This window comes from Antedon mediterranea, chromosome 3 (assembly GCF_964355755.1).
Source record: "Antedon mediterranea chromosome 3, ecAntMedi1.1, whole genome shotgun sequence".
NCBI classification, from domain to species: domain Eukaryota; kingdom Metazoa; phylum Echinodermata; class Crinoidea; order Comatulida; family Antedonidae; genus Antedon; species Antedon mediterranea.
Genome location: NC_092672.1, coordinates 3221167 through 3235560, shown reverse-complemented (window position 1 = coordinate 3235560; position 14394 = coordinate 3221167). Strand labels below are relative to the sequence as shown.

Below are 14394 nucleotides of genomic sequence, written 5' to 3'. Positions count from 1 at the left end.
CATCTGAACACTTGCCTTTTTTAGCGCAAAACTTTAAAAGTTTTTGAACGTACAGGGGCGCTACCCAACAATAAACACATCCAACCTCTTCCTGTTGGAACTATGGAGCGCCAGTAGCGCAACACATTTTGTGTGTTTCTAAAGCTTCACACGCGTTCATTTTTTATGTTATAGGCCCTAATGCAACATGTTTAAAAATTCCGTGGCATACAATTGTTCAGTTGTGATAGTTGGCCAATACAGATCAATTACTGTACATAAAAATACAATAAATATAAAACTACTATTTGCATACACACAAACAACTGAAGTTCTGTTCGTACAGTTATTTCAGCAAAAAAACTGGCTTTATTGACGAAGAACACCGACTTATATATTTCTGATAAATAAGCCTTATACCAGAATAATTGTACTGTATTGTTATAATAATGTGTGGTTATGATCACATTAAGATAGGTTACGTAAACATACATTTATAAGAATAGGTTTATTATTTGTTACGCACTGTTGCTAAAAATGAATGTGCAAATTGTGAACTGCTAAATCTGTGCCAGACTGTTTATACAGTATCTCATATTCTCTATTACACTCTACTGCACATCAATATTTTAAATTCATTTTTATACAAAAGTTAATTAAATTAAGGGACCATGTCTAAATTATAATACTGCAGTTACCACATTTAAAAAAAATAATATATGATTTTGGTTCTAATGTATTTATGAGACAGTCACTGCAATAATAAACAATGTGTATTATGCCCAGAAAAGAGCTTGATATATAATTGCATAAACAGGTTAATAAAGAGTAAACAAAATGCAATTACTGCAGTAACTGCAGCAGAATAATATTGACATGATCTCAAACAAAAAATTCTAACTTAATTATAATAGTACATAGTACAAAAAAAAGGCCACTTTAGACATTTTTATTTCCCTTTTCAATAGAGGATAAATATTTCCTTGTAATGCTATAAAACTAAGCGTTGTTTATGTGTGTCATTTATAGCTTTTACAATAGACCATTGTTATCTATTGATTAAAGGAAGTCAATACAATGTTGTTGCTTGTCATCTATTAAAAAAAAGGAAATACATATTTTGTTAGGTGACCTGGCCATAGATAAAAATAAGTATTAATGTTGATAATTAAATATTAGACATAATTAGAAATATTCTAAAGGCATTTTCACTATATTGTTAATATTTTTCCAAGAAAATCTGAGGCCCATCCTTGACCTCCCCTTCAAGTTAAGTGATCACCTTTAAATCAAGTTTAAATTTTATGCTGGCCTAAAAATGTCTGGTATTCAGAACTGTAGTTTAGAAGGGTTGGAATTTTGGGACCTTACAAAAAATCTACATTTTGGCGAGTTTAAGGGGAGTTTGCCGAATTAAACATTAATACAGAAAACCCCTGTTAAAAAAAACCATTACATTTGCAGTTACAGTACAGGATTTTTAGAAGACAGATATGACAGACAGCCTATTCCTATATATACAGAGCGTGTCTTAATCTAGCAAGTTTAATTCATAGATTGCAGTAAATAACAAAAATTAAATTGTTAAACAAAACTTATTTCCCAATACTGTTAGTAAAGTTATCATATACTTAAAGGATTTGACAATAGCAGTAAATCATTGTAAATAGTATAAGAAACAGTGTCATCTGTGATGAGAAGTTTATGAATGACGAAAGATTGCCAAACATAAATTCTTTGCTTGATAATAGTGTATCTTTACTCCCATAGATGTTTTACACTTCGAAATAACGTCAAAATCATTCTACTGCAGTTACTGCAGCACTAAATTTTTTTTACTGCAATAACATATGATTTATAGTTTGTTTCAACAAATCAATGCAATAAGAACAAGCTTGCTAAATAGGTACATAAACCAAATGTAGTTACTGCAGTAACTGCAGTATAATAATATTAACATGCTCCCTCACAGGTTAGACATTTGTGGTTTATAATTTCCTTCAACATTATATCAGATATGTCCTTGTTAATGGAAGAAACACACGTACAAGTGTATGTTAGGCTATTACTTTTTAGTGTTTAAACTGCAAAAATGTTATACGTCATTAAATATAAACATTACCAAAACTATAATAGCCATATTGATCAATAAATTATATATTTTTCTTAATGAATATTTAAATCACTTAATGAATATTTAAATCATAAACAAATAAATGACCTTTGAAATGAGTAACAAATTTGCTTATTAAAAAACGGTAATATATATTATATTAAGTGTTTTACTGTATTTATAAAAACAATCTTTTAAACCAACCTATAACCAGTATATGATTTATTCTTTATGTTTACGTGCTTGAAGAAGTTTTAAATTTGAAATATTTAAGGTACGTGTCACACCAAGCCCATTCAGTCTGGCGCATGGACACAATATGTTATACTTCCCAGGCACTTTAAAAATCCTTTAACATTACACAGACGTCAATGAGTTTATGTCTAAACACATGTTTGACATTGACAGTCAAAAATCAAAAACACAAATTACACAAAAATGCTTTACGTTAATCTGGATGAAACCCCAATTCTGTTGTGACCACCTTCCCCACCCCCACCCCCTTTTTTTGGACTTCAGATCAGTGCTTGACCCACAAAATTTGAACTTGGTGTGGACACACCTTTATAGTACTTTGTTGCGTGTGTAAATTAGCATAAATATTATTTACTAACCCATATTATCAAAAAAAAAAATGTTTGTTATGCATTTTTGGAACAAACCAGATATTTTTCAATTTCAGAAAACAATAGAACACACTTTACTTACAGTTAATATGTTATATAATACATTACATTTCACAATTTTGGAGCAGATTTTTTTCATTCAATTATTTTGAAATTTTAATATTTAGTTCACAAAAATAGTTACAAGTTTTTTAATTTGTCAATAATGGATGCAAAGAAGTTTAGCTTGGGTTTAACTTTCTAATTACATATTGTTAAATGACGGATGTGCAGAATCTTTTAAAACTACTTTACCATTTGTTTTCCTCGACAGGGAGACACAAACTAAAGCCTGATTTACATAATTGCCACAATTGTTCATGTTGCATGAGGAAGCAGTTAACCATTTTAACAGTTATCGACAGATCTGGACAGTACCAATAAACTCTGAACTGGACCAATAGAGAAACTGTACAGTACCAATAGACTCTGCACAGTACCGATAGACTCTGCACAGTACCGATAGACTCTGCACTGGACCAATAGACTCTGAACTGGACCAATAGAGAAACTGTACAGTACCAATAGACTCTGCACTGGACCAATAGAGAAGACTGTACAGTACCAATAGACTCTGCACAGTACCGATAGACTCTGCACTGGACCAATAGACTGCACATTGGACCAATAGAGAAGTCTGTACAGTACAAATAGATACTGTACTGTATACTCTCCAATTGCATAAACTAATCACTTCCAATTTAACACCTTTTGGTTTGTAAATATATGCAGATAATTGCTATGTAGGAATATTGTGAATTTATTATAAATGTAGTTTTCTTATTGTTGTATACAACATTAGACAAAAACACTCAAACATGTTTGTCAGGCTTAGGAATGAGACTTAAAGAGAAACCACCACTAAACCACTCCCAATGGCACTCCAAGACAATTGTGAAATTGAGGCATTCTTTAAAGGAAGATCTCACTGGTTATGGAACCACATGTTTCTTGTGAAAATGCAGTATTATGGACCGCAAAGTGCGGACTGCAATCGTGTATTCCTTTCATTTGGCAGGCACAAACCCCAGATTGGGAAACATTGCTCTAATAGTTTTAACCACTTTACTGGCAATTAAAGTACTGGACCAATAGACTCTGCACTGGACCAATAGACTACACACTGGACCAATAGAGAAGTCTGTACAGTACCAATAGATACTTTACTATATATATATATCAATTTGGAAGTACTGCAGATAACACCAGGTTTTTATCATACACTCTGCTAATCGGTCAACTAGCGTTTTAAAACTACAAGCAGACGTTTGACATCAGGCTTACGATGACACATGAGGCGTTCAATTTACTTCTGGTAAATGTGCTGCACATTAAGATGCTCAGACAACATTCACAACATTTAAAACACATAATTAATGTCATAACGACTTGGCGTATTAAAAATGGCCACCCTGGTTGTAATAACTCGCATGTCTCTAAATATCCTTATAGTAATTAGGCCGACTAACAATACACCAAATAAATATCAAATGTTTTTTCACCCCGATAATAAGTTTCACCTGGGCCTCTACATTTTATACCAATTCATACATTAATTAGTATTAATAGTCAATCTGATATAGGATAGTGCATCTTTTCATATTCCAGACAATACAAACAATCCTATTCATTCACAACTGTAATATAATAAAGATACATCATTTTACATGTGTGTGTTTCTTATGTTATCTTCTTTCCCCCATTCTTCTATAAGCCCTATCTCACTCACTTATCTTAAGTTTTCTACATGTCTTACAGTAAAAATAAAAATTCAATCTAACAGCTAGCTTGTGTGTAGAAACAAAAATGAGAAAGGGCTTGCAGAATGGTCTGATAAGCAAATAGACTTAATATTTTAGTTCTGAACAGTTAACAGCTTAATAGGAGTTTTTTTTTATTTGAATGTACCGCTTACGTGTTTACAATAGCGAGTTGAACAGATAAATAACTGCAGATGAATTATCACCTTGGTGACAGCACTATATTTGAGGATGATCCGATCAGCGACACTCCCAGACTTTAAGCGTTAAGTCCACGCTACCAGAGATAACAAATGGTGCACTTCTATGGAAATCTATACAAGATATAAGGAAAACTTATGTAAGTTGTTACTTAAAAACAGTAAATACACAATTAGTTAATTCAGTTAACATGTCAGATACTTTCAATTCTTTGAAAGGCATTAACACTTTTCAGACAATATTGTTATTTACTTTCTTAAACAAATTAAAGAATAATTATATATGATTGAAATTTATATTTATACTGGGTGACCTCTTCAGTCAAAGACTGGTCTCCCAGAGGGCCCAGTTGGTGATCTTTATACTGGGTGACCTCTTCAGTCAAAGACTGGTCTCCCAGAGGGCCCAGTTGGTGATCAGTGGCTGTGATGTACTAATACACCGGGGTAACCCCCTACTCGTCTCGAAAGATGTACTAGGTTCTTTAAAGTGCACACGAGCTAGATGTGTACACTGGACCTACGGTTTATAGTCCTTATCCGAGAAGACTCGTTCTACCACCAGAACCATGGAGTGAGCGAGCCTCGAACCCCTGCCGATGTTATGGCTACGTAATTACGGCCACTCACTCACTAATATAATATATATCTAAATTACTGCTTTATTTATGTTCACTTTAATATCTTTTTTCTATTTTGTATATGTTAATAAATTATTATCTGAATAAATGTTATCTGAATCTGAATCCGAGACACTGTAATACCATATTTTAAATCGGTTAGCGCAGGAGTACCACAACATATTGCTTTTTAAATATCCTTGCTTGACAATAAGGACCAAAAAATTGGAGGTACAGGGTACACATCTGGCTTCACGCATGTATCGCAAATAACCCAATTCATCTTTTGGAAGAGTAAGGGCTTATCCTAGCATTCTGGTCTATCTCAGCCCCCCTGGTGTTGCGGACAGATGTAGGGTGTTATCCCTGTACTCTGGTCTACCACAGTATTCTGGTCTACCCCAGTATTCCGGTCTACCCCAGTATTCCGGTCTACCCCAGTATTCCGGTCTACCCCAGTATTTTGGTCTACCCAAGAATTCTGGACAATCTCGAGTGACAAAATAGCGCATTAGGGTAGAGGATGTACAAAACCAAGGAGATATAATCTGTCAATTTTCTCCTTTTACATTTACATACCTAAGGATGTGGTGAAATGGTCGTGGGCATCTAGAGTCTTGGAGCAGCGTTTATTCTTATAATCCCACACTTTGAGTGTCTTATCGTCGGCTGCGCTCATTATGTACTTTCCACCTGGATGAAACAGTACACCACGTACCCAGTTATCATGTCCAACCTATGACAAAAATAAATAATATTAAAACCTCCAATGGCGTAACGGCTATGAGCACTCAGTGGCTAAACCCAGGGGCACCGGAGCTTATGAGGACCCCTGAGCAGTGCCAAGAGGAAAAACAGGTATTCAAATATGACGAAAAAGGCGTAACCCGAGGCCTCCAACTGAAGGTCTTGGATTACGCCACTGTACACCTCGTACCCAGTTAGTATGTCCAACCTATGACAAATATAAATAATATTAAATCTATATAACAGTACACCTTGTATCTTGTCCAAAGAAAGTAATTAAGCAAAGTAATATATCTTACCAATGTCATGATACAGATTCCAGCACTGACGTCCCACATTTTAATGGTTTTATCACGCGATCCAGAAATTAGATATGGACCAGATCTGCCTCCTTTCTTAATCTAATAAAAACAATAAAAACCTTTTTAATTTCGTGCCATCATCACAGTGATTCAGTAAAAATAAAAATATACCACATTATATAGTGCCCTTTTCATGAAAAAAAAACATGCTCAAAGGCGCTTTACATAGATACATAAAAAAACAGACAAAGCGTTACATAGATACATAAAATATATAAAAGTATGGATACAGTACATAATCTACAATAAATCATTATTAGAGGTCTCTGCTTAAATTGAATATATAAATGATAAACACTTACCTCAGATCCAATGGCTTCATTGATTATGGGATGAGCATTTTCAGGGGCCCAGGCTATACATTCAACAACATGGTCATGTTCTCTTAATTCTGCTTTACATTCTTTGCTGGAAACAGCCCATACTCTTACAGTCTACAGACAATTGAAATTTACAACAACATTTAAAATTATATAGTTTTTGGTTTTTGTATTGTCCCCCTGAAAATATAATTTTTACAAATATTTTATGTTGAATATGCCATTTTAATGTCACATAATAGTTATTCACTTTTACCAAAAAGTGGATTGAAAAAAAAGTAACTGAAAAAATGTAATTTAAAGCCAAAATCAGTTAAATTGGCTGCCAGCCATTGACTTTTCGGTTAATTTATCTGTTTATTTTGTTGATGGAAAGTAAAAACATTATTTTTCCTGCGTTTTTTTATGGACGTGATAAACTTTATTGAAACTACAAAATGACTTATTCAAAGTTTGATATTATTATTCTTCATTTTACATGTTGTTGGGGGACAATACATCTTTAATATTATAGTCAATTCCTATTCTCAAAGAACGCCATTAGCTAGCATTAGCACCATGTGTCATGTTAACAGGGCTCTACTGTATTATCCTACCTTTACCATAAGGTCTAAATGTGCCTAAATATGGTAGTGATATGCCCAAATATAGTAATGATACGACACCATGTCCATATATGGGCACATCACATCATTTTTTGTCGCATAAAGTTTGATGGTGTAGACAGAGTTAAGACTTGCCTGATCATTAGAACAGCTAGCTATAAGCGATCCATCATGGTAGATTTTAATCATTCGTACCCATTCTCTATGGCCAGTAAATGTCTTTACACAGTATCTAAAAAAAAAACCAGTACATCAAGTCAAAATGATATTATTTTAATCCCTTAAACATCAAAAGCATGCATGGATGTAGTTAATGTATGGGGCCACTCATCACCCAGTCTACAGTTAATGTAAAGCTCTGTCTACACTATCAAACTTTATGTGACAACGAATTGTGATGCGTCCATATATGAACATGATATCGTCATATCACTACCATATATGGGCACATCACACTAGTTTGATAGTGTAGACTGAGCTTAAGACATTCCATATGGTTTTCCACCCTTTATGTAACATTGTTTATTTTTACTGTTATGAATTTGAGTTATCATTTCATTTCATCTTTTGTTTTGGAAAAAAGAATATAAAGAATATGATATGAATGGTATGCGTGTCTCAGTCGTCGGTAACCACTAATAAATTAAAAACAAATCTGGAAGCAGAACTTACCCAGATGCAACCTCCCACATTTTGATTGTCTTGTCGCGCGAACACGAAAACACAAAATCCCCGTTAGGAGAAAACGATACAGAAGATACGTTATGATCGTGGCCTTGTAGCGTTTTTGTACATTCGTATGAACCAAAATCCCATATCCTTACAGACATATCGGCGGAACAAGACACTAGAAAAAAACAAAGAAAAAACATAGGTGAAAACAAAATGAAGGAAAGTCTGGTATCCCGAATGTGGGTTTTGTCTAGTTTTTGGAGCGTTTCTGGGTTACAGAGATTTTGGTATGAACAGGGAAAGTTAACTGTATCTACATTATGAACATTTGGAAGAAAAATGTATTCTACTGAAGTTACTGCAGAAACTACACTTTTTAAAAACTATTTAACATGTTCAAGCAATTATTTAGCAAGCTTTTTCTGGGTCACCATGCTGTGACTACAATTATAAACCTCTAATTTATTAAAAAATAAATCTTAAGAATTACTGCAGTAAAAAAATTAAGTTTCTGCAGTAAAATAATTTATACATAAAGTATTAGACAGAGCTTTAGGATATTTGAGACTTATTACCAAGGAGTTTGCCAGTCTGGTCAAAGGCAACATCTTGTACCGCATCCGTGTGCCCTCTTAGAGTCCTTTCATAGTCACCAGTTTCATAGTCCCATACCTGTAACAAATATATAAAATGGAAAAACGAGTTGAAAAATCACTTCCTGGTTTATAATTATAATATTAATTATCATAATTTCATATAAACTTTTTCATTAATTGTGTGTTATGTTTATTTCTTTGTATGTACATTTCAGTGAGAAGTTGAATAAATAAACATTTAATAAAAATAAATTCTCTCTCTTTATTTTAATAGTAAACACACACTTTTGATTTGAATCTATTTGGAGAATCACTAATTAATTAATCACAATACTACTTAAGCTACTAATAAATTAATCACAATACTACCTAAGCTACTAAAAAAGATATTTGACCTCATATTTATTGTTGTGATTTTAAACTCCACAATTGATAATTCTAAATATAGGTCTAGACTTCCTGTTATCTTTAGATCCAAAAAGTTCAAAGATTTTTTAAATGCAAATAATCAAAGAATTTGAAATATGTTTACGCATGACCTGGTATATTGTCTGTATCTTGCATGGGGTTCAGTTCAAAAGTCTACCAAATAGTTTTATTTGAAAGAAATAATGTCATAGAGAAATCTCATAGAAAATGAGAAAAAGACTTTGTGGGAAGATGCCATGGAAATGAATTCATACAAAAACAAGCAATGCATACAGACATTAACAACCGAAATGGAATAAATTATCAGATTGTTAAAGTAACATTATTAAAACCACCCAACGAACAAATTAAACTAAATAATCCTTCTTTATGATGGAAAATAAAACAAACCACCCTCTATTTTAAGTGTTCTCCCGAAAGCAAGTATTGTCGTTTTAAATTGGCTACAAACAACCAGCATTAAAATGGTAAAAGAAAATTATACATAACATAAACACTTATCTAATCTATTAGTGGTAGGTTAGGCCTAGCCATTAAAAACACTGACCAAGAGCAATAAAAGGCTATATTTTGTCAATTGAATACTAGGGAAGTACAACAATAATACAATATTATTTAGCATCTTTGTATTTAGTAGATTTGCTTAATTTGTCAGACTTAATTTCTATATTGGGAGAACACCGATTTTAATGAAAATTGATTAAACCATCCTCTCTTTAATCTTTAACAACTCACCTTAATTGAGGCATCCTCTGATGAGGATACTATTAAACTATAGACTGGATGGAATATAACTTTTGTGATGGGGCTTCGGTGCCCGCTTAAACAATACTTTGCAGGAGGCCTTGGTATCCATTCTGATGGAATGCGCTTATCACGTGTAGGACCACTTTGGAATTCTCTTTCTGCTTCATTTAATTTAGATTCTAAGTCCATGACTTTTTTCTGTAAACGGATCACCGAAGTCCACTTCTTTTCTAGTAGACCTACATATTTCTTCTCTATCTCACCAGGCTATAAACACAAAACAATTGTCATGTTGAGTATTATTCGATGACTGTATTTAATAAGAGTCTGTCATTTTACAGTAAGGGAACCGCATTTAAACATTTTTTTTCAATTTCATACACATCCAACAGCAAGTATCTCGCCAATGGTAACGGGACGATTCGGCCCCGAGACGATTCGGCCCGGGACGATTCGGCCCGGGACGATTCGGCCCTGGGACGATTCGGCCCGGAACTATTCGGCCCGGGATGATTCGGCCCTGAGACGATTCGGCACACTTAAATTTATCAGCTTTGATATGCATTTTATAAGCATAAAATAAGCTTTTTCCCCAAACTTTATTTCCAGAGAGACTATGGGGAAGTACTACTAGGGATAAAGATGCAATAAAGCAAACATTTTGAAAACATTGTCGAAAATGATCAATTTTTAGTCTACAGGATGGATAAACTATTCTTTAATTTATTGTCTCATTTGAGGCTTAGCGAGTGGAGTTGAAAGTATTTTGAGTTACTGTACAACCCTGGCACCTGGACCTTAGGATTGGAAGGCACGCTTGTTAACTACCAAGCTACACTCCATTTTATTTAATAAGATTCATTAATTCCATACTGGAGTTTCAACAAGCTTTCTACTGTTAGTTTAAATTCCATGAATTTTGAACGTTTTTACATGTCATTTTGTACAAAATGTCTTTATTCTAATACATTTCGTGACTTCAAGTTTCCTACGACTTTACAGGCCTGGACATTTTTTTCAGTTAAGCTCTGTCTACACTATCAAACTTAATGTGACAACATTACGGACATGATGATGTTATATCACTTCCAGATTTGCGTATATCATTACCGTATTTGGATATCACTAGCAAATTTGGGGACATCACACAAACTAGTTTGATAGAGTCCTTAAATTTCCTGTTGTTTCTGTGTGAACATTGAAAAATGATTCCAATTAAATTTTGAAATTAGATTTACATTAATATTTAAACACAATGATTGTACTTACCATATCAGTTTCTTTAATAAATTCATTTAGTGCCTGTTCATAGCCATTAGACCGTAAATAGTCTGCAATTGATTTATTTCTATAAAAACATAAAATATGCATCCTTTTAAATTTTAAGTTTATAATGTTTTGGATGTTCAAAGTACAGTTGGCAAACAAATGTTGGCTGTAGGTCATAACTTCACAGTTTGCTTTACTTACCTAATTTGCATACATTATGCAAATTTACGAGAGTAATACGGTAATGCAATACTTACAATTCTTCTCTTTGTCTTTGTGATAAAACCATTTTGGTTGATTGTCTCTATTTGATGCCGAAATATTTATACATCAAAAGTCCATAATACAATGTTTAAAATTCCTTGATAACTATTGCTGATTAGCAGTGAAATTTATAAGTCTTTTAAATGTGCATGAAATAGTAAATTTAGTTTCAACCAGTTTTCATTCTGTAAAAGAAATAAAATGACATTTAGTGATTGTTAGCGAAAGGATGGGAGGGAGCAGTAATCTAAGTATATAGGATTTCCTGTCTGGCTTTTCTTTTTATTCTTTAATATTTAGGATCTAGGAATAATAATTTGCAATGTTAACACAATTCAAGGCTCAAGTATACTGACTTCTAAATTTTAATTTAGTTCTAAATTTTAATTTAGGGCTAAATATCCACCCCATAATTTATAGGGGTGGTCATTTATCTATAGTAGGCTAGGCCTATTTACTTTTTATCAGTTTATTATTTTAGATAAATAATTTTTGATATTCTTGTATTTTGAATGTGCTTTATTCAATACATTAGTCCAAACTCTGCAAATTTCTAGATAGAAATTATTATATCAAGTTAAAAATCTTTAAAAACATTTTCCATCAAATATTTAATCTCAACTCCTTGTCTGCTGTATCATGTTTTTGTTTTTAATGATTTTCAGACATGAAATTAAATGTTTGAGTGTTGTATAACTTCCTCCTTCTGATGAAGTATTTTGACAACAAATTCTACAAGTTGGCCTAGATAAAAGTTAGGAACCAGGCCCAGCCTAGCCCTCTAGCTAGGCCTACACCTCCAGCCTGGTTAACACAATCAATAATGATTCTTAAAATGAACAAAAACAAATTCTTCCTTCTTTGTAAATGGGTTTGAAGAAGTATAACCTAAAAACATAAATTACAGTTTTCACAATCATCGAGCACTATTTAAATTCTGATTAAATATGCTAGATTTCTAGTAACATATTGCATGACATTCGGATGTCTGCAGCCTAAAAAGGGCCAGAGAGAGACAAGAGGAGGAAAATCCGTAGCGATCACTCCCACTTTTTCAGACAGCAAGATGGCGACCACTCTCCTAGAGTGGAATTTCTCTGACGATTCTTCATTCATACATTTTAGAAATAACCCTACACAATGAAACTAAACAGACAAACCTCCAACCGGCAATTTTACTATATTAGTAAAACAACTACGTCAAAAAGTAATGGAAAACAACTCCAAAATATGTCGTAAATTTCTTCCGTTCCCACACGTTCAAAATTACCCACAATGCACGCAGTGATGAAATACAGTAGCCCAGAGGGGACGTGTAATAGTAGATGTTATGACGTCATTAGGAAAAATATAAGTATGAGGATCCAGAAGTGACATTGTACAAATACAGTGGGAATTTACGAACGGACGTATTTCAGGTGTCGCTAGGTTGTTTTTTGGCGATATAATTATGAAGTTGGAGGGGTACAAAATGTAAACCCAAACATTTTATTTGTTCCTGCATCATGAAATTTTTTCTATAGTAGATTTCCCTTACAGTGATCATGCCAACAATTCTACTGCAATTTCTGCTGTAACTAAATTTGGTACCTATTTATGCAATTTTTGCCAAATCAGAAACATTGTTGTTTATTCTTGTATGCGATTGTCTCATACATGTAATTGCAGAAAAGGAATGACACGATCCCTTTTTCTTTACAAATAAACAGTGCAAACTTTTTAAATACTGTATTTAATAAATGACTATAGTGAAATAATTTCTTTTATTTAACAACATTTTATTCCCTTTTCTTTTTGTATTAATGAATGATATATTTATGGAAATCTTTTATCTAAACTTATTTGGATTTTGTACTCTTTATTGATGACTTATCTAAGTGTTCTTTTTTCTTTTCATTGATTTTCTTAGAGCATACTTCATCGTGACCAAAATGTGTTTGACAGAATTCCACCTTCACCTTTCCATCACCTTCAACTATAGCCTTTATATACGCAATACAGTACGCTTTTGTTTTAGCCTTTGCACTGACTCTCGGCTTTTTTCTATGTCCTTCATGTACAGCAATATAACCACTTTTATTGCAGTAATAGTAAAAATATTTATTTTCGCCAATTGTTTTTGCTGATGTTTTCTGTGCATAGACCGACATTGTTATTTTCTCTTGTTCTCCTTTCCAAAATAAAAAGTCCAGATTGTTATCAAATTCTAATTTAACGATGTCTAGTTTCACGTGATGTACTTCTTTGACGTGTTCCAGTAGTTGATCCAGACGACGTCCACGATACTCGCATTTTACACACTCGATCTTGTTTGATTCTACAAAGAAAAATCGAATAATTTAACTTTTTATCTTTTTAATTAATTCTATAGCAAATCAAATTAAATAGTTGAAATCTCCAAATTCCATGCTCCATGACCCAACCCAATTTCTGGAGGTACAACAACCCTCCATGTCTATTTTCTTTCTATATTAATAATATTATTATTATTTATTAAAATATTATTATATTATTTAACTTAAGTTAAAAATAAGTTAATTACCACATTTAAAAAAAAATAATTTGTATTTTGAAACTCTGAATTATGAAACAATATTATCGTCATATAGGTGATATATTCGCAGCCGAAAAATAAATCCTAGGCCTACAATACAGATACAAATATATCACACTCGCGCGGCAGCTCTGTGTTCCCCGCCGCTCGGCAGTTCTTCGTTCACGACTCCAGAGGAGAGCTAGCTAGATAGGCCTGACTATAATATATCTATATACCTTTACCTTTATTGTGTACTTCAGAGTGAACATTCCTTATGTGCCGGTAAACATTCGTTTTTGCTGAAAAGTTTTGTAGACAATGTTTGCATGTATATCTATCTTTGTGACGATAAGCCATACTCAAAATTCAGCAGACTTCAGCACGCCTGACTGTTTGGATCACTTCCTTCTTTGAGTTTTAGAATTGAATTGTCAGCTTTCAAGTTGTTTTGTTGCTTGTTTGCATTTGGTCGTTTCGACCTATCTAATTACGTCACACGTGCGCGCGCAT

General features: G+C 33.2%; 2 protein-coding genes across 2 annotated transcripts; both read right to left on the bottom strand.

The window, feature by feature from the left end:
- Positions 1-306: 306 nt before the first annotated feature.
- Positions 307-14360, bottom strand: LOC140044545 (lissencephaly-1 homolog). The gene is made up of 12 exons (XM_072089102.1): positions 14127-14360; positions 12509-13665; positions 11342-11533; positions 11085-11163; positions 9804-10082; positions 8619-8715; positions 8044-8218; positions 7507-7603; positions 6749-6880; positions 6384-6485; positions 5917-6073; positions 307-4831 (listed from the first exon to the last, which is right to left on the bottom strand). Exons 3-12 carry the CDS (start codon positions 11371-11373, stop codon positions 4758-4760), a joined length of 1224 nt encoding a protein of 407 aa, XP_071945203.1. The 5' UTR covers positions 11374-11533; positions 12509-13665; positions 14127-14360; the 3' UTR covers positions 307-4757.
- On the bottom strand, positions 13187-14241 carry LOC140043551 (uncharacterized). The gene is made up of 2 exons (XM_072088076.1): positions 14127-14241; positions 13187-13665 (listed from the first exon to the last, which is right to left on the bottom strand). Exons 1-2 carry the CDS (start codon positions 14239-14241, stop codon positions 13187-13189), a joined length of 594 nt encoding a protein of 197 aa, XP_071944177.1.
- Positions 14361-14394: the final 34 nt, after the last annotated feature.

Bases quoted from the DNA above. Each gene is read 5' to 3' on its own strand.
- LOC140044545 (XM_072089102.1), bottom strand. From the start codon at position 11,373: ATGGTTTTATCACAAAGACAAAGAGAAGAATT. The intron at 6,486-6,748 runs GTAAGTGTTTAT...TGTTTTTATTAG, and splicing joins ATGAAGCCATTGGATCTGAG to ATTAAGAAAGGAGGCAGATC. The intron at 6,074-6,383 runs GTAAGATATATT...TTTTTGTCATAG, and splicing joins GAATCTGTATCATGACATTG to GTTGGACATGATAACTGGGT.
- LOC140043551 (XM_072088076.1), bottom strand. From the start codon at position 14,241: ATGGCTTATCGTCACAAAGATAGATATACATGCAAACATTGTCTACAA. The intron at 13,666-14,126 runs GTAAAGGTATAT...TTTTCTTTGTAG, and splicing joins CTCTGAAGTACACAATAAAG to AATCAAACAAGATCGAGTGT.